This window comes from Hemibagrus wyckioides, linkage group LG03 (genome assembly GCF_019097595.1).
Source record: "Hemibagrus wyckioides isolate EC202008001 linkage group LG03, SWU_Hwy_1.0, whole genome shotgun sequence".
NCBI classification, from domain to species: Eukaryota; Metazoa; Chordata; class Actinopteri; order Siluriformes; family Bagridae; genus Hemibagrus; species Hemibagrus wyckioides.
The window spans coordinates 30,960,559-30,980,145 of record NC_080712.1 but is presented as its reverse complement, the minus strand read 5'-3'; the positions used below and the strand labels follow the sequence as shown (position 1 = coordinate 30,980,145).

The window sequence follows — 19,587 nt, the reverse complement described above, 5'->3', positions numbered from 1 at the left end:
TTAATCCGCCATTTTTCATGTTCTTCATATACGCACTTGGGTTTTGAGGTCATCTCTCAGGCACACATCCTAGTTTGTTACCAATTTATCACTGTTACAGGCTTCCAACAGACAGAAGTGGATGAAGTGGATGAATTTGAGGATGAAGGCCACCAGCTTAACATTAGAGGTACGTCTGTTCATGTACATCAGAAGGTATATGCCACAAACAGTTATTGTTTATCAGAAACTACAACTTTTCCTTTTTCACTAAAAGTATTAGTGGGTTAGTCAGGAGTTTTAGCAGGCTTCAGACTCCTACTTCTTCTCCAAACTTCCATATTAAATAAATGTTCCTCTTTCAGGAGTGCTGCTCCACATGCTGAACGATGCTCTAGGATCGGTGGTGGTAGTGGTGACCGCAGCTCTGTTCTATGTCTGGCCCAAGTCACCGGATGCCCCATGTAACTGGCAGTGCTATGTGGATCCAAGCCTGACGCTGGTCATGGTGGTTATCATTATGCCCTCTGCCATTCCCCTAGCTCGAGAAACAGCTACCATCCTGCTACAGATCATCCCTCGCAATATGCCCTTCAAAAGAGTCTGTGAGTAACAGGAATATTATTAAAGAAGAAATATGATGCTCCCAATCTCTTGTTAACTGTCTCTTTCAGTGCCTCTGGGTGTATAAGGAGGAAATGTTAAGATTTCAGCTTGCGTCTTTCATTAACAAGCTCAAAATATTATTAAATCACCTACAGGCATTCTTGAAGACACAGAGATTGACACTTTATTGGTCCTGACAGAAACTGGAGATGCAAATATGTATTTTGTGATATCAAACATTCCCAGCAAGATTTCCTCAATATCATGAAAACCTTCACTGATCAATGTTTTTCTTGTTCAGAAAATGTACTATTTTCATACAGTAAAATTAGGATTCACCAGCATTTATGCACACAAATGCATTTAAGCAATTTTAATTCATTCATATGAATTGTTGACCAAAGAGCTGCCTTTTTTTCTGTGGCACATTTCAACAATTTCACAACTTGTATTTAACCAAAATAGGGAAGAGATATAGTCTGCTTTTTTGCGACAGCACATCTACATGATGTCAGTTTAAAGGCATTAAAGGTACTGGTATTTATCTGAAAAACAAAGCCTTGTGATAATTCTCTATGTTAATGGATCATCCGCTAAGCAGTCATGAAACCTAACCATAAAGAGTGTACAGATAAAACATCTTTTGTTGTTCTTTGTATCATTGCTGTTGAATTCATGACAATTTATTCTGTATATACCTACACTTTGATATAATTTTGCTTTAATTGGCTACTTTCAACATATCTTTGTGATACAATAAATTGTCAAATGATGATGGGAAGCTTCATCATGGTGGGAAATACCCTCTTTATCCTCAATTTCTCTCCAAAAGCCAAAGCACTATACTGAAAACACTTGAATACATGGTACTGCATTCGTGTTCCTGTTTTGCTTCTATAACATTCTCACCACTAATGGCAAACATATATTAGTTTTGGCATCTGCCGATAAATCATCAGTTTGTAGCTGAGAAATTGACTTTTTGAACTGAAAAGCTGGTTGAGATGATCGTTCTGTGCTCTTACTTATGTGGAAAGAAAAAAACATTTATTAAAATCATGCTGAGGTTTCTTTTCTTACCCACACCACAGTGCAAGAAGTGTGCAGCCTTCCTGGAGTCCTGAGCATCCACGACGCTCACGTGTGGGAGTTGACGAAGGGACGATACGTGGCCTCGCTGCACGTGCGAGTCTCCACCGAGCTCCACAGTTCTCTCAGTGGGATCAAAATGGTTCATCAGGAGATCCGGAACGTCCTCCATAACTTCGGCATCCACAGCGTGACGGTTCAGCTGGAATTCGGCGACGGAAGCCTGGAGAAGAGCTTCTGTAGCACTCCGTGTTCATCCCCCTCCTGCCTGAAAGTCTCCTGTTGCCCTCCTGATGTTGCTGGACTTCCACTGTGTAAAGCAAACCTGCTCCCTCACCACAGAGAACTGCCCGTAGACACATATGAAATAAGCAGTGTACTCAAAATACAGGAGCCAAGAATATCAATACATTCCTACACAGCCACAAAGCTTTAATGGCCATACAACTAATACACTTCTATTTGAGTTGCAGAAAAAGCCTAAGGCTTAATTTCGGGTCGGAGTGACATCCCACAGAGCCTTTGAGGATGAAAGAAATGTTATTTCAAGCATGTTGATATTTTTTTTTATTCTGTGGTTTAAAAATTTGACACTTCTGACCCAAAACTGGCCACAAACTCCTAAACTGAGTCACTAGGAAAACCTAGTTGTGGCTGGGTAGGAATGTATTGAACACTGTATTCAATATACAAAACACTCCTGGACTACTTGGAATTCTCTTTGCTGGGAAATCATTTTTATTTAAAAAAAAATGATTATTCTGCTTGACTTGCAATTTTGCACAATCAAAGAAGTCCTCCGATGTATAGGGGACCATGATCTCTTTTTAAAAAATGGTTTGTTATATACATTAATCTTATAGCTGTAAAGAAATATTTTTTTCTGTGGACTGAAAATGGTTATGATTGTTTTGTAAAGAACTTTCTTCTACAGACAAGTAATTATTACATGTACACTATAGAGGCAAAAGTTTGTAGACACCTGACCATTTATCCCAATCCAGTTATTATCGCCTCCACCATTCTGGGTATTTGTGTTCATGTGAGGATTTGTGCACAGCGTTAATGAGGTCAGGCATGTACGTCATGTGAGGAGGAAGTCTTGGTGTTCCTGTTAATCCCAAAGTTCAGTGGGGTTGATGTCCGTCCTCTTTGACCATCTTCCACATGCTGAAACCGGTTTAGGACTTTTGGATCCATGGAGAGGAAACTATAATGCCACTGCATACAAAGACATCCTATACAGGCAACAGTTTGGTGGAAGAATGGTCTGGTGTCCACATACTTTTGCCCATATATTGTATATCTGACTGTTGTTCAAATCTTATTTCATCAACCACTCTAGCACCTGACTCATGGCTCCAGGCTACAAGTGTGCAAGGGACTGTTTTCTATATCGAATCCCACTTCTGCTTGGTTCCAAAGGAATCCGACCATTTTCGGGAGTTATTTATTTGGCAATGTTTGCTAAGATAGTTGGTTCTATCAGGATAAAGCATTTACTGAAAGTTTTGTTAGCCAAAATGTTTTCTCGCCCTCGGAGAAACTGACCATAGCGTAATAAACGAACTCCCATGTACGAAACTGTAGACCCATGTGACCCGGTCACTGAGACAACAAGCTGAGGAGGATTTTCCATCATTTAATTTTCCTTTGAAACCAAACACATGCTACAAAAAGTGCCTAAAACTGTGAAAACACACACAAAAAAACATACCTGCAAAACTGTACACAAAAAAATCAGGAACCCACGGAAAATAAAAGACGGGACAGATCCAAGTCCAAAGGCACACACAAGCACAAGAGTGCAGGTTCTAGGCAGTGTTTGTGCATTCGGGGCTCAAGTGACAAAAATCTATAAGTGGCTGTTAGAGGTATGTACTTTAGAAGACGGGGATAAAAATCACCTTAGATAAAATTCACAACTACATGTGTAATATACAGAGAGAGAGAGAGAGAGAGAGAGAGAGAGAGAGAGAAAGAGATAGTTAAAAGAAAATCACAACCCCACAATCCAAATGCTTGAAGAAAGGGAGAGAAGTCAAAGAATAAGAAATCACTTCATTTCTTATGACAAACATGCTGCGAATTTGTTGCACCAGTGCCAAAACACAAACATCTAAAATCTAACATACACACACACAAAATAGTCCAAAACAACATATTTTTTTCCAAACACACAAAGAGAAGTGCAAGAGGCACCAACTGGGTCTTGAGTTCAGTGTCATTAACACAGAGGGGAAAACCAGAGCATTTTGGGCTGGGGAGGGTGCGACGTTTGCTTTGCTGGAAAGTATTAGAGCACGGGGCTTCGCTTGAACGTCTGAGGCACTTTAGCAAAGCGGCGATGGTTACGGTAGTTCAGGTTCTGCCATTCATCCAGCGAGAGCAAACGGCTGCTCTTACGCAACCGGTAGTTTCTTTAGGAATAGAGAAGTCATATATACGTTATACAGATACCATATAATGACACAGTGTGAGGGGGAAAAAAAAGAGCATAGTGTATGTTAATAAATATGGCGACCATAATTATGAATATATCTAAATATCTATTTATATTTAAAGATTTCTCATGTGGTGTCCATGTTTTTGTGTCCACCCACACGCCACTCAACCTGCCCTTTGCCTCCCACATTGTCAGCGTACCTGCGTGTGAGGTCAGACGGGTGCTGCCACTTTCTCCCATCACTTACTCCACCCTGATTGGCCACGGTGTTCATGAGATGCAAAAGCTCAGTCATTGCTCCTGCAAGGCAATCAGCAATCGGTGCAGACACGTCAGCAAGGGATTATCTCTAAAAGAAATCCTAATCACTGATAAAATATATATCGCCACAAATTTCCTCATCTCCGATTACGCTACTATGAGTCCTGAATACGGCTGTATAAAAAAGAGCCAAGTTGTGAAGTTTGTATTGATCAGGAAATGTTACCATCTTCCACGTTATCGGCTATGTGTCTCGTCACGGAGTCGACGTACGCCTTCTTCTCTTTCTCCCAGTCCTGCTCTCTGTATAAGATCACTGGTCTGTAAAGCGCACGGAAATGGATCAGTCACTTAATAAAATACAGGCTGGATCCAGTCACACAAATCACAAACACACACTATCTGCATGCAACAAAACATCAAAGTCATTTATGAGAGGTATTAAACATTAATTTGGTACTTGTGCAATACTTTTGTACTTTAAATTCTTTTGCAAGGGTTGTTATAAAATAAAAAAAGAGCAAAACTAATGTTAGTGCTAGGGTTAAAAGGACAGAAAAGGGTACCCATGTTTTTACTAAATTTGCAGGCAGGTTAACAGACACTAGAACTAGGGCAGTATGTCAGAGGACACACTAAGTAGCCAAAAATTTGTGAACATCCAACCATCACACCTATTTCTTTTCCATTATAATAAAGGCAGGGCTGGCTTTCCAGGGCATCCCACAGGCGTCCAGTGGGGTTGAGATCAGGGCACTGGAGTTCAGCACCAACCTTGTCTTTATAAAGCTCACTTTGTGCTCAGGTATATTGCTGAAACAGGTTTGGACCTCTGAGTTTCATGGATGTGAATTGGTAAAAGGCATCCTTTACAATTGTGAGCGTCCAATTTAGTGACAACAGTTTGGGGGAGACGTGATGGTCAGGTGTGCACACACTTTTGCCCATGTAGAACGTCACATAGTAGCGTCACGGTTCAAGCTGGAGGTGAAAAAGAAAAAGTAAAAAGAAATTGTTCTCCAATAAATCAATATCACAGTCATACTGCTCATGTCTAGTACATATAACACATGCATAAGACGGCAGGAACACCTTCATATGCATGAGCCTACGGTCCATCGAAGTGAAGCTCACAATTACTGCAGAGAGAGGTTTTCAGAACAAATAGCATCAGCACTCCCCCTATTGGTTAAAAAAATATTTCGACTCTCACGTATTTAGTACATGATTGCTTGAAGTAATTATTTACTTGAACATTGGAGTCAGTCAGGTCTGTTTTTATCATTCATATCAATCTGTTATTCCTAATATGAAAATATATAGAATAAAAATCAAACATATGTATATACATGGAGTTGATCAGTATCTGTAAATCTCTAAACATTACTAACTAGGTATTAGTTACATAATACATAATAAACATAGAACATGTTTAAAATGAAGTTTAAAGCTCTGCTAATCAAAGTACCTTGGGACATCTCTGAAGACATTTCTTTGGCCCTCAGATGCTGCTTTCTCTGGATGTTGGTGTGTTGGTTCTTTGACTGCCTCTGGTCGCTGTTTGTTGGGCAAAACCACCTTTGACTTCACCTGAGTAGGACATTAAGATAATTATAAAGTTGTCTTAAACATAACTAATAAAAAAAAAACATATCAAATGTAACATGTGAAGGCTTTTTCTGTGTACAACCTGGACCTGGAGAGGCAGCGTGCTATTGAAGCTGTCTTCTGTGTCTGCTTCCTCGCTGAACATCACCTGAATCTCGGAGGCAGCCTGCTGCTGACTGACCGACAGCACATCCTCTTCCTCCTTCACCTGGGTAGCAGTGTGCGTCTCCTGATGGTGGCATGCTAACGACTTGTGGATCGCCACACCTCCGTTACCCTCATTAACATTCAACAAGGGGATTATGGGAAATGCTTCTGTTTCTGCACTTAAAGAAATGGCAGAGGGCTCTTTTACAGGCTTGCAAACTTTTATAGGTGAGGACCAGCTCTCTTTCTCCAGGTTTAGCTTAGGACTTAATATTGGGGCTCGCTTAACAAGCTTCCTAAATTTGTCCAATGGGGTGGACATGATTGGGAAGGACACGGGTGGTGTTTTGTCATTTGACAAATTCGGGACAGTGATTTTATACGATTTTACAAAAGAAAACTCCTCGCTTTTGTTGATCTGGCTTTCTGTTTTGTCCTTTGTTTCCTTTGGGTCAGGTGTGAAAAATGATTTTGTAAAATAACCCTCATCGCTTCCGGTTTGTGCGTCTTTGCCAAGTGAGTACTCCACCTTCCCTTGTTTCGCTCGGCTTTCCTCAGCCGGAAACTGCTCTTCATTAAAAGAGTGAACGAAATCCTCTAGACCATCAGCACTGACATAGGCACCGTCAATCGGACTTAGACACATGATCTCATCCGCGTCATAATTGAACGCAATAGCATCTGCACGGTCTTCCGTGTTTACAATCCCCGGGCTGCTTGCGTGAACAACAGGAAGTAACACGCTGCTCTGACCATCAGTTTTATCACTACCATCAATCCAGCCCACGCCTAACGGTTTCTGATCAGACAGAGTTTCTTCAACTCTCCTAATCCGATCAAGGACTACGGAGCTGGATTGCGTGGAGACCAGCTTCACTTGACGGAAAGTATCGAAGGAATCTAAATCTGGAGAAGAGCGTCCGTCAAGGCGGGGTTTTTTCTGAGGGTTATTGTACGCATCATCAGGGCACAGATCATCCAGTCGCCTCTTGCGTCCTACAGATGCCCTGCTGTTACTGAACTCAACTTTCAAGTTCCAGGAAGGAGCGTCAGGACTCCAGGACGGATCTGACGAACAGGAAGTGGTGGCTTTGGAGAAGACCATGTGAGAATAGACGGAGAGGGGCTTCAAGTGCGGAAAACGTCTCGTCTTATCTGAGCCACGTTTACGGGAAACGGCCTTGACGGGTTGCTTTCTGTCTGCCATCATGCAATGTTACACAATGTAACACCTGGAAAAGAACAATGAAAGGCGACTATATTTTTACACACTGAAATTTCCTTTGTTTAATACAGCCTTTTGAATAGAAGTGAACTATTAAGTTGTTAAAACTATTATATTTGAAAAACTGAATGAGTTTAAACAAAAACAAGCGTTTCTGTAAATGCAAAAATTTATTGTACAGTTATTGTACACATTTACATAATGATTTTATTTGAATAGATTTATGAATATTTAGGAAAAAATATATATTTCTATATATTTAAAGGGGTGTTTGGTTGGTAATTGGGTGACATCATATTTATAATCATTGTAAAGTGTCAAAACAATCACTAAACACTAGATCAACATGTATACACTCGGTCAAATCCATTATAAAAACATTTATTTAATGAACATCTGATTTATTAGTCAAGTGTTTATTAACAACCATGTCAACTTCTCTTAACAGTGTGGGATCGTTGTGTCACTAAACCGTTAACCAAATCGATACAACCAGGATATTAACTAGCTAACTAACATAGAATTAGGCAAACAGTCATTATTTAATGCTTGTTTCAATTATTTCTCATATTATATGTATATGTAAAAGTGTTAGATAAATAAATTTCTAACTAAAATGGCTACGAATTCCAGATCTGCGCTAGCTAATCTGTGCACGGTTTCTCTGCTAGCCGATACGTAGCTAGTTTAAAACACAAATTAAAGTTAATAAATGTTTACTACAGTGTATTTAGATTAAAACTGGTTAGCTGTGAGGTAGAAAACTCGCCTAACTTTTATACTTACCTCGAATAAGGACACTAGCGAGCTAAGCGCATTTTCTGCCGTTGCAACAGAAACAACGGCAAAATAATTTGAAAAATCTGACGCGCGCACGCTCGAGTCCTATTTATAGAGTTCGGCGCACAACGTGGCTTGTGATTGGCTGATTTGTGTCGCGCGTGCTCTCCGTCCACGTGCATCGACAACGCCTTTTCTAGCTATTGCACGCTATACACGCGAGTTGGGTTTTTTTTTTTGCACAAATTTAGTGGCCACTATATTAGGTACACTTGGTTGGGTCATTAGCCCGACTGCATCAAGTGGCCACTATATTAGGTACACTTTATAGGTTCATTAGCCCGACTGCATCAAGTGGCCACTATATTAGGTACACTTGGTTGGGTCATTAGCCCGACTGCATCAAGTGGCCACTATATTAGGTACACTTTATAGGTTCATTAGCCCGACTGCATCAAGTGGCCACTATATTAGGTACACTTGGTTGGTCCATTAGCCCGATTACAAGATCAGCTCAAGTGCTCACTATATTAGGTACACTTTGTACATTCATTAGCTCGATTACCAAAAAAAGGCCACTATATTTGGTACACTTTTTAGTGCACCTAATTGGTTGGGGTTATGCACTTTATTCTGGTCAGGGTTGCAGTAGATCTGGACAAAATGCACAAAATGAGAAAACCCCATGGATGGTACCCAGGTCACCACACACACATGGATTCACACGTTAGGGCAATTTAAGAGTCACCAATCCACCTTCACACATAGGGTTGGAGGCAAGGGTGATAGCTATGTGTGCCTTTGAACACCCTGTTCCAGATGTTTTCCCGCCTTTATCTGGAGAAAGCTTCCCACCGTAGCATGCTAATTCATCCACAAGAGCATTACTGAGGTCAGACTCTGATGTTGGATGAGGTCTGAGGTGCAGTCAGTGTTACAATTAATGCTAAAAGTGTTCAGTGAGGTTGGTCCGGGCACTGAGCAGGGCAGTTCTTCAACACCAACCTTACCAAACCATGTGTTCATGGCCATTGATCACAGGCTTGGATCCCTCAGTTCCAGTGAAGGGAAACTTTAATGCACAATACAGCTCACAAAAGCGAATGTTCTTCTAACATTCTGGCAACAGCTTGGGGAATATACCGTACAGGTATGATGGAAGATGTGTTGAAGACACTGGGCTATATAGTGCACACTTGCATGAATTTGGGAGGCAGAGACCAGAGAAATCTGAAGCATCAAATTATTTAAATATTTTCACACACTCACTGGAAGGTTATGGTCTTTAATACAAAAAATGTATTATGTGATGCAGTCAAAATGTAATTTTAACACTGAGAGGTGAGCTGGAGAAAAAATAAAAACAACAATAATAATAATTACAATAATAATAATAATAGCCCAAACCCTGTGGGGCAGAGGCATGTAAAACCAAGCAAGTGAAATATTACTAACTAGCAGGAAAGTTATACACAGCAAGTATACATTCCTTATCTGATAATGAACATGACCTCACTGTTTAATCTGGGTGATAAAAAAAAAAACAACCACACACACACACACACACACACACACACACACACAAAGAAACCATACATCTTTAGTCGTTAAACTTATTTCCCTGAAATTAAAATCGTGTGCTTTGAAAAGATTCTTTGCAGGGAGTACAAAAATACATTATCCAATAAAAAATATAAGAAAAAGATTGTCTTTAGTATAAACTCTCGCCGCATATATTTGGTTATCCGACATGCTGAAGCTTAGCCAGAGCTGTGAAAACCGGTAAAGCACCCTGTGTCTACATGTCTGATCTCACGCTTCTTTAAAGAATCTAATAGATCACCAGATCACCAAACCTGGGTCATACACACTCCACATCCACTTCCTCAACCACTTTAAAAATGTTAACAACCCAAGTGATGTAAATCTCTCATATTAGAGAGAACATTACAGTGTTATAACTGCATAGCCCAATTCGCAAAGCTGACCTGAACCGCTCAAAAAAAAAAATGACACGCATTTATCATACGTGTATTTCATATATCTTCAACACACAGAGACAAAAAAATTAAAAGAAGTCAAAAATACTAAACGAACTGACTGTAACAGAAAGCGTCATAATACAAAAGCAGACTAAAGCCAAATACCGCTCACAGGAATAATAATAATAATAATTAAAAATAAAAATTATTATTGCTTTGGTCTGTGCAGTTCTTGTACTCCGATGACGACGCAGCATCTGTATCGGTTTTCACTTGTCCATCAATCAGCGACGTGATTCGTCCTCTTTCCCTTTTTCACCTTTCCAGCCACCTTCCTCTCTCTCTCTCTCTCTCTCTCAGAAGCCGAACCCGTCCTCGCCATCGGCTTTGTCCCAGTTGCAGGGCGACAGGCACTCGTCAGCGTTGTAGTCCTGAGGGTTTAGCCCAGTGTCCAGGACCTGGGGGTTAGCACGACACTCAGCGAGTCTGCAAGTCACAAACGCAGAGAGAACGATTAACAAGCAAATCTATTTACAAGGGCAGAGAAGAATCTTCCGGAAAATCTTAACCTGGCATTGCGCTCTATGTGAGCGCTCTTTTAAGATTCAGAGCATCATAGGGGATATTAATTCCAGCCCTGGAGCTCCGAGGTTTTGTGATTTCACTGTTCAAAGAAAACTACAGCGTTGACAGAACTACTATTTCAACCTTTTAATAATATTTACTGACAAAGCAAAACAATACCTACTGCATGAAGTGATAAAACTTCTCTCGACTGTTAGATCAGGTCAGATTGCAGATTTAACAAACCGATCATTCGTGACTGAAAGTGTCTAATGACATAATTGTGTCACTCACATCACGAAATCTGATCTGATCTTTAAGTTGTTCTTATCAGACTTTCACTTTTTTGGCACATTTTAAATGGTGGAATTTTGTACAATCTGGCAACACTGCCATAGTCAGAGTACTATTACAAAAAGCATGCCTTTATGGTGTGTATATAGTGGAGGATGAACAGCACAGGGAAAAATGCACTGATGTGTAAGAACATACGAGTCTATTTGTAGTAAGTCAGACCGGATTTGTGTTGAATTATGAGTTCTCGTCCATCCCAGGGCCTCACTAGATATTCTAGTGAATTGTGGGAAATTGCTCAGATTTACTGTGTGTTACTCACTTCACATGAACGTCACTATAAAACTTGTGTCAATTTGTCAATTCATGATCAGGCATAACATTATGACTACCTTCCTCATATTGTGTTGGTCCCCCTTTTTGCTGCAGAAATTGCCCTGACCCGTCATGCACTGTGTATTCTGACACCCTTTCTTCAGCAATTTTGAGCAACAGTAGCTCGTCTGTTGGATTGGATCACACGGGTCAGCCTTCTCTCCACACGTGTATCAATGACCCTTGGACGTCCATGACCCTGTCGCCGGTTCACCACTGTTCCTTCCATGGACCACTTTTGATAGATACCAGAGATGACCACTGCAGACCGGGAACACCCCACAAGAGCTGCAGTTTTGAAGATGCTCTGATCCAGTCGTCAATCTGCCATCACAGTTTGTCCCTTCATCAAACTCGCTCAAATCCTTACACTTGTCCATTTTTCCTGCTTCTAACATCAACTTTGAGGACAAAATGTTGACTTGCTGCCTAATATATCCCACCCACTAACAGGTGCCATGATGAGGAGATCATCAGTCTTATTACTTCACCTCTCAGTGGTCATAATGTTATGCCTGATCAGTGTAAATTCATGGTAAAGATTTGAGACGGAAATTAAATAGGTGACAAGAGACTTCTTTAACTCATTCCAACTGATAATGGCTCTAAAAGCATCTTAAAGATAGCATGCTAATTCACCTTGTCTTACTACTATTAGAAAATGAAATGAATGGATGAAAAGTACAGACATAAATAAATACAGGCAAAGAACCCTGCCACTTCCAAACAGATTCTCCTACTTAAAAAACTTCACTGCAACTAATCATTATTATTATTATTATTATTAATAATATATGAACAGGGTTCTAAGCAAGGAATAATGAGTCAAGATGACTATGAATTCTACCCATCAGCTACGGTGACTACCACTATTGAACAGCGGTGCTAGGTTTAATGGTTTGTGGATGTGAATGGAGTAAAATGGACAGTGGAGGTCTGCTAATGACACGTAATAAAGCACATCTTTACCTGAGCACGACTCAAAACTATCCAAACTGCGGCTGAAGAGAAACACATAATCACAAATAAATGTTAATCAGCTTCACTTTATGACCGAAAGGTTTTCCGCTCAGCCTGTAGATGGCGCTGGTTAGCTTTGCCTCAGATTCCTGGGAGCTTTTTCTGCCTCCACTGGACCACAAGTGTTGTTTAGATTAATAAAAAGAAATTTTAAAAAATGAATGATTTGCATTACTCTGAATTATAAGAGGAATAAAACCCCTGGCACATCGCATTATTAGAAGAAGAAGAAGAAGAACTTTGAAGCCTTTATTATCGCCTATAATACATATCCCAGCTGAGGAAGTTGGGGTCAGAGTGCAGGGGCACCTGTGATACAGTACCCCTGAAGCAGAGGGGGTTAAGGGCCTTGCTCAATTGCCCAACACTGGAGCTTGAACCCTGATCCTCTGATCAACATCCCAGAGCCTTAACCACTTGAGCCACAGAACATCCCCCCAGGGTGTATTTCTTCCTCATGTGATTCCACACACACACTAATGCAATCAGTGTTTTGATTTTATTTTAAGACACTCTACCTTTCCCTGAACCTCTTCATTAGTGTTCAGATATATTCACAATGGATCTTCACTTAGTTTACCTTTAATTGTGCCCAAATTCCCTGTAATTACCCTGCGCTTTAGTGAGCACCGAATAAAAAAAGTTCTCATTAATAATCAGAGATACTGGATAAAAACCTGATTTTAATTAAGCAGCCTTTTAATACTGAATAACTGATGCAGAATGAAGTCCTACAGCTTTATAAACACAACAATTTCCATTAACGTTTTTAATAAATATGTACAACATCATATGAAAGCATTATTTGCTGCTGGATCAGGGACTAATTGTTCTTTAAAACAAATATCCGTGTTTCCTGGTTTCTAGACAGGCAGCAAATATTCCGCACACTTTCAGAAACGCCATGGCAACAGAGCTGGACACGTTCACATATTCACCTCGGAGCCGGAGAGGAGAATGAAAACATGCCAAATGTCCGAGAGTGAACCTGCGGGCTCTAAAGGTCTAAAGGTCAGTCTGTCCCTGTGTGGACCTGCTACACCTGCTCTGATCCTCTTTGTAAATAAGAGAAATATTTCAGTGGCGGTTTGACCTGACTGCTTCATTTAAACTAAATTATTAAAAAAATAAAAAGTAATAAAGAAAAATAAGAAGAAGAAATCAATTTTACACAAACAACATTCCCAGCATTTGGTCCATATCCAGAGCATAACATTAATAAACAAATAAAAAATATTATATATATACATATATATAATATTATATACATACATATATATATATATATATATATATATATATATATATATATATATATATATATACACACATATATATATATATATATACACACATATATATATATATATATATACACACACACACACACACACACATGCACACACTCAACTAGCTGAAATTTCCCAGCAGCAACTGAAATGCCTGATATTAGCTCTAACTGGAATGATCCTGAGCTTCTCATCATATTGATTTCATTAGCTTTGGGTGTGACTAATTGAATTTGTAGGATTTGTCCAGTTGAGTCACTCGAACGTAATGGACAGAGAAGTGTTTAGAGATTTAAGGGCTCGAAGCTGTTAGGTCTCTGGCTTGAGAGTTCCTGGATCAAAGCAAGTCAGGAAATCTTTAATGCTTGCACTAACGGTTCTTTACCCATAAATAAACTTCTTAAAAAAATTCTTACTAAAGAAAACATGGCTCTAGCAACTTTTCATTTAATCTTACCATAAACTCAAGTCTCTAATTCCTTCTTACCATAAACTCTAGTCTCTAATTCCTTTCTTCATCCATTTAGAAAGTCAATAGCGATTTACGAGAAACCTCGATCATGATAAGAACAAAGCATGGGGTAGGAGACTTCATGCTTTTTCATGCACAGCCCATGTTGCACAGTTCCTATATGAAACCATAAAGGAGCAACGACTTGGGTGTGGTGTCGCTGCAAAAAAAAAAAAAAAAACAGCACCATAACCTCTCAGGCTATTTTTAGAGCTGCGTGTGACAAAGACGTATCTCTCTGAAATAAAACCAACTACATAATGTGTAGTGTAAAGAAGGACGAAGTAAAGCAAAGCTACCATAACTCAAATTCACACATAGAGCCGAGTTAAGAGAACCTTAGAGTCGGGTTTAGACGCGTTCTTTGCTGTTGTAGACGTAAAATGACTCGATCCAGGGTCTAAGGTGTTAAATATGGCTTTACGTTAAAAGAAATAAAGTGTATGCAGCATCAAGACATACTGCTCTTTCTCCTTTAATATCATGAGTTCATTAAAAGGCTGTAAGGTTAAATCTCCACTAACCTTGAGAAGGCTTCATCCAGACCGTCATCAAGCTCCTGCGTGAGAAAAAGAAAAGATCATGAGTATTATACAGCATGAGATGTAAGGCTTCAGTGCTGTGAGTGACTGTTGATCGTCTCTGTGCTTTAACCTGCAGCCTTTACTCCTTCTCTACTTCTGACTGGTGCAATACCCCGAGCTCCTAATCTAATCAGAATGACTCCTGCCTGCTGGGACCAAGACATTTAATCTGCATAAATTGTCCTGTCTAGACACTCAAACAGCAAGCGGATATAGCAGAGAGCGGCGGAGTCAGAGGGATCGCCACGAGGACGAGGTAGTTGAGCTAAAGGGGGGATATTTGAGGTCATCCTCATCATTATGATCTTCATTTCTATATAAATAATAATAATGTAGAAATACAACAGGAAGAATTGTATTTTAATCATTAAGACAGTGGCACTGTTTCATCTTGGTAATAGCTAGAGGGTGATTATTTCAATCCTGCACATTGTGTAGGTCAGCTTTAATAAAGCGGTATTGAATTCTCCGACCAATCTGATTGGTCATAAGGTGTTGATTCATTTTCTACATCAGCAGCTCGGACAGTTGATTCAGACTACATGCAATTCTTATTGTTTCCGTAGGACACAAGGATATAAACCAATTAAATATGTCTGCAGGTTAATATGGTGAAGATTTTGGTTATTATTATGGTTATTTTGGTTAATATGGAGAAGGTTTCCGACAGCCTTCCAGCACAAGGGCGGTTGGTGAACACGGATGTGGTAGCTTAATGGTTAAGGTGTTGTGCTTACTGATCAGAAGGTTGTGAGTTCAAATCCCCAGATACACCAAGCTGCCAATGCTGGGGACCTGAGCATGGCCAGCTGAGCTCAATTGCTCAGCAGTATAAAATGAGATAAGTCTCTCTGCATAAGGGAGTCTGCTAAATGACAGAAATGTAAGTGTAGAACATTGTGGTTTCTTGGTGGCATGATGTTTGTCTTATTTGGGGGCAGTGGTGGCTCAAGTGGATAAAGTTCTGGGTTGTTGATGGGAGGATTGGGGCAATTGAGCAAGGCCCTTAACCCTCTCTGCTCCGGGGTACTGTATCATAGCTGTCCCTGTGTTCTGACTCCAACTTCCTCAGCTGGAAAAAAAATATATGAAGAAAAGATTTCCACTGTGCTGTGCGATAATAAAGGCTTCATGCTTCATTAGGTTCAAGAGAGAGGCAAGAAGAAAGGCTGGCTAATATAACTACAAATGAGTAAAAATCATGGCATGTTGTTGTTCTCTAATAACTATTTTGATAAATTGTTGAGAGATTAATGGAATAAAAGACTTTAGAGCTTAGACAGCACATGTGGATGTAATTTATGGGATGTGATTTTTATAAGAAAAACTGTCCAGCTTGTATTTTGCATTTCGAACATCAAGCTTTAGCTAAAATCCCAGACTAGGCTTTTAATAATAATATATCTTTTTTTATTCTAGCGTTTGTCCCACACAATGGCAGGGTCTGCTGTTTTGTTTATTTTACACCGGATGCCATTCCTGTCGCAACCCTCCCATTTTTATCCAGGCTTGGGACTGGCAATGAGAGTAAACTGAGAGTATGGTTGCACTGGGGTGGCACCTTGTCTGGGATTCGAACCCAGGCCACAGCAATGAGAGCGTAGGATCCTGCCGCTGGACCACCAGGCGGCCTTTAGACAAATAGAAAGACACACAAGATTGATTCATGCTGTCCATCAAAATCCCGTGAAAAACCTGCGAATGTTTTGTTCCAGGGACATTAGAGACATTATAGAATGTTCAGTTTGTTACTTCATACATCCTGGGAACTCGCATTAACTTTTACTTCTTCTTTTTCTGGTAAAATGTAATCATAATGGCAAGGACTAAACCAATCTTATTCATGTGACCTTTTGAGGTTTCCACATATGAGCAGTTAAAGGGTTTGATCAGCAAGAACAGGCAAGTCGGATGAGTCACAGGACGCATCTCCAGCACGTGGTAAAGGATCAGACACGGTGGACAAGACTGGACAGGATTTCACAGCCGCGCCACTGAACCTCCGGTAAGACGAGCGGATTTCTGTAGCCGTGGTGGATTTACTGTTGCGAGGTTGCGTGCCGAAGCGCCGCGGATCGTTAATTAACCTGACGGGATGAAGAAAAGTGCTGGTGATATAAGACAAGCGCGCTGTCGAGTAACAAGAACTGACTGATTCTCACTCCTGCACACAACACGTTTCCCTGGTGTCCGAGAACGAGCAAATGATTACGGCTCTCGAGTTTAGCCTTGTGCACTGAATGGTGTTTGAGGTGATTAATCAATCCCACCTGCTGCTTTGGCTCGCCTACACCGCATATTAAAACACAAACAGCTCCCACTGATTAGCCCTTAAAACAACAACAAAGCACTCTCTGTTAACCTCTTAGGGTTTTGTTTCTGTTCTAATTTGTGTACAAGAGTAAAATCAGTGCCATTGTCTCTGTGTGTGTGTGTGTGTGTGTGTGTGTGTGCGCGTGTTTACTCATACAGTGGTGTGTTTGTCTCTAATGAACAAAGAACAGTGAACTTTTTTTGTCCAGCTTAAAGGACAAATTAAAATTGTTTGGATTTTGCAATAAAGATGGTGTTGTCAAATACAACTGTTTCTTTGTCCTTTGTGTGTGTGTGTGTGTGTGTGTGTGCAAGCGTGTGTGTGTGTGTGTGTGTGCAAGCATGTGTGTGTGCAAGCATGTGTGTGTGTGTGTGTGTGTGTGTGTGTGTGCAAGCATGTGTGTGTGTGTGTGTGTGTGCAAGCGTGTGTGTGTGTGTGCATGTTTCTCTGAACTGATGCTCAATTCTCAGCAACAGGTACAGCAACAGATAAATTGGTCAATAGACCAGACAGACAGACAGACAGACAGACAGACAGACAGACAGACAGACAGACAGATAGATAGATAGATAGATAGATAGATAGATAGATAGATAGATAGATAGATAGATAGATAGATAGATAGACAAGTGTAATGTAAATATCATGTGTTTACAAACTCACTATGGTAACACCATACAAGTGATACTGCACAAACCTCGAAATGCCACTTCGGACCGCTTTTGCTTCTCGAGAAACAGCCTTTGATCACACACACACACACACACACACACACACACAATCACGTGTGTTTGCACTCACCCATACAATGTTGTTGTTCTCTGTGCTGATGCTCTGTGTTGTATCGTCACATCCTGAATGAATAACTGCACCTTCCTCAAGGTTTAACAGATTTCCTGTGGCCACTTCTACACACACACACACACACACACATTAAGCATGAGCTTTTACAAAATATCAACATTTACTTTTCATCATCATTATCTAATCAATTAAATTTAAGATGTTAAAATACACTATATTGGCAAAAGTATTGGGACACCCCTCCAAATCATTGAAGTCAGGTGTTGTTCTTCAGGGGTTGGGCTCGGTCCCTTAGTTCCAGTGAAAGGACCTCTTAATACTTCAGCTTCATACCAAGACATTTTGGACAATTTCATGCTTTGTGGGAACAGTTTGGGGATGACCCCTTCCTGTTCCAACATGACTGCACACCAGTGACCAAAGCAAGGTCCATAAAGACATGGATGAGTGAGTTTGGTGTGGAGGAACTTCAACCCTATAGAAAATCTTTGGGATGAATTAGAGCGGAGACTGTGAGCCAGGCCTTCTCGTCCAACATCAGTGCCTGACCTCACAAATGTGCTTCTAGAGGAATGGTCAAAAATTCCCATAAACACACTCCTAAACCTTGTGGAAAGCCTTCCCAGAAGAACTGAAGCTGTTATAGCTGCAAAGGGGCAGGTCAACTCCATATTACATTCATGTGTATGTAAAGGCAGATGTCCCAAAACTTTTGGAAATATAGTGTATATTAAATCAAAGTTATGTTAGTAAGCAAAATATATACAAAAATACAATTGAAATAATTGTGTAATAAAATCAATGAAATAAAAGCTATGTATATTAACAGTAACTCGTAGCCTGATGTCTTGTTTGCGTAACAGTCCTGAGCTCTCATTTCTTCTGTTCTGCTAATTAGCTTATTAGCAAGCAGCCAGTTAGCGAATGACTGAACAGACGTCCAACATAGTGATAATTTGTTTGAATGAACCGGTGGAATTTAACGTAACGACCATAATTCAGAACTGACCGCACACCCAGTGTTAGTGGTTTATTTTTCACTCGATGCCTTGTTTAAACCCGTCTGTCTCACTGCAGCAGATTTAATGTCTCCTCTTTCACAAGCAGAGCAATTATCTATGGTTCACTGTGAAACTCAATATGTGTGTGTGTGTGTGTGAGGGGTGGCATGCCCATGACCTTTCAGATGGGCACATTTGGCATCCCAACTCTCATTCTCTCTGTCATTCTGTCTCTCTCTGTCTCTGTCTCTCTCTCTCTCTCTCTCTCTCTCTCTCACACACACACACACACACACAGTACTGCAAAGTCATCCTCCTCACATAACACAGAGGAAGCTTAGCTTGTACGTTACATGTAAAAATGACAGACTGTGTGTGAAGGGTGGCTCATATCCATGACCTTTCAGGAAGGTGTACCTTTTGGTTAGTCATGCCACACACACACACACACACACACACACAATCACTTGTGGCTATTTAGTGCCTCATTCACATTCACACACACACACACACTCTCTCTCTCTGTCTCTCTCTCTCTCTCTGCCTGTCTCTTTCTGTCTGTCTGTCTCTCTGTCTGTCTGTCTGTCTGTCTCTCGCTCTCTGTCTCTCTCTTTCTGTCTGCTCTCTCTCTCTCTCTCTCTCTCTCTCTCATACACTCACTCACTCACGGCTATTTAGTGTGCCTCATTCACACACACACAAGGAGAT

At 40.4% G+C, this 19,587-nt stretch overlaps 3 protein-coding genes across 4 annotated transcripts in view; 1 reads left to right on the top strand and 2 right to left on the bottom strand.

Moving 5' to 3' along the window:
- The window catches only part of LOC131351180 (calcium/manganese antiporter SLC30A10-like), a 3,822-nt gene extending 1,141 nt beyond the window's left edge, over positions 1-2,681 (top strand). Inside the window, exons 2-4 of the mRNA XM_058386446.1 lie at positions 101-169; positions 345-584; positions 1,677-2,681. Coding sequence (XP_058242429.1) covers positions 101-169; positions 345-584; positions 1,677-2,110 — 743 coding nt within the window. The 3' untranslated portion in view covers positions 2,111-2,681. The remainder of the gene's footprint in view (positions 1-100; positions 170-344; positions 585-1,676) is intronic.
- A 3-nt stretch (positions 2,682-2,684) lies between these two features.
- LOC131351170 (S100P-binding protein-like) lies at positions 2,685-7,419 on the bottom strand. Its single transcript, XM_058386433.1, has 5 exons — positions 6,072-7,419; positions 5,850-5,971; positions 4,608-4,702; positions 4,321-4,420; positions 2,685-4,094 (listed from the first exon to the last, which is right to left on the bottom strand). Exons 1-5 carry the CDS (start codon positions 7,344-7,346, stop codon positions 3,971-3,973), a joined length of 1,716 nt encoding a protein of 571 aa, XP_058242416.1. The 5' UTR covers positions 7,347-7,419; the 3' UTR covers positions 2,685-3,970.
- Positions 7,420-9,412: 1,993 nt separating this feature from the next.
- The window catches only part of ldlrap1b (low density lipoprotein receptor adaptor protein 1b), a 34,612-nt gene continuing 24,437 nt past the window's right edge, over positions 9,413-19,587 (bottom strand). The window contains exons 7-10 of one of the 2 annotated variants that reach the window (XM_058386437.1): positions 17,876-17,982; positions 14,701-14,735; positions 12,326-12,357; positions 9,413-10,609 (exon numbers count right to left, since the gene is read on the bottom strand). In XM_058386437.1, coding sequence (XP_058242420.1) covers positions 10,563-10,609; positions 12,326-12,357; positions 14,701-14,735; positions 17,876-17,982 — 221 coding nt within the window. In that variant the 3' untranslated portion in view covers positions 9,413-10,562. The remainder of the gene's footprint in view (positions 10,610-12,325; positions 12,358-14,700; positions 14,736-17,875; positions 17,983-19,587) is intronic. The other variant, XM_058386436.1, reaches the window with a different exon arrangement.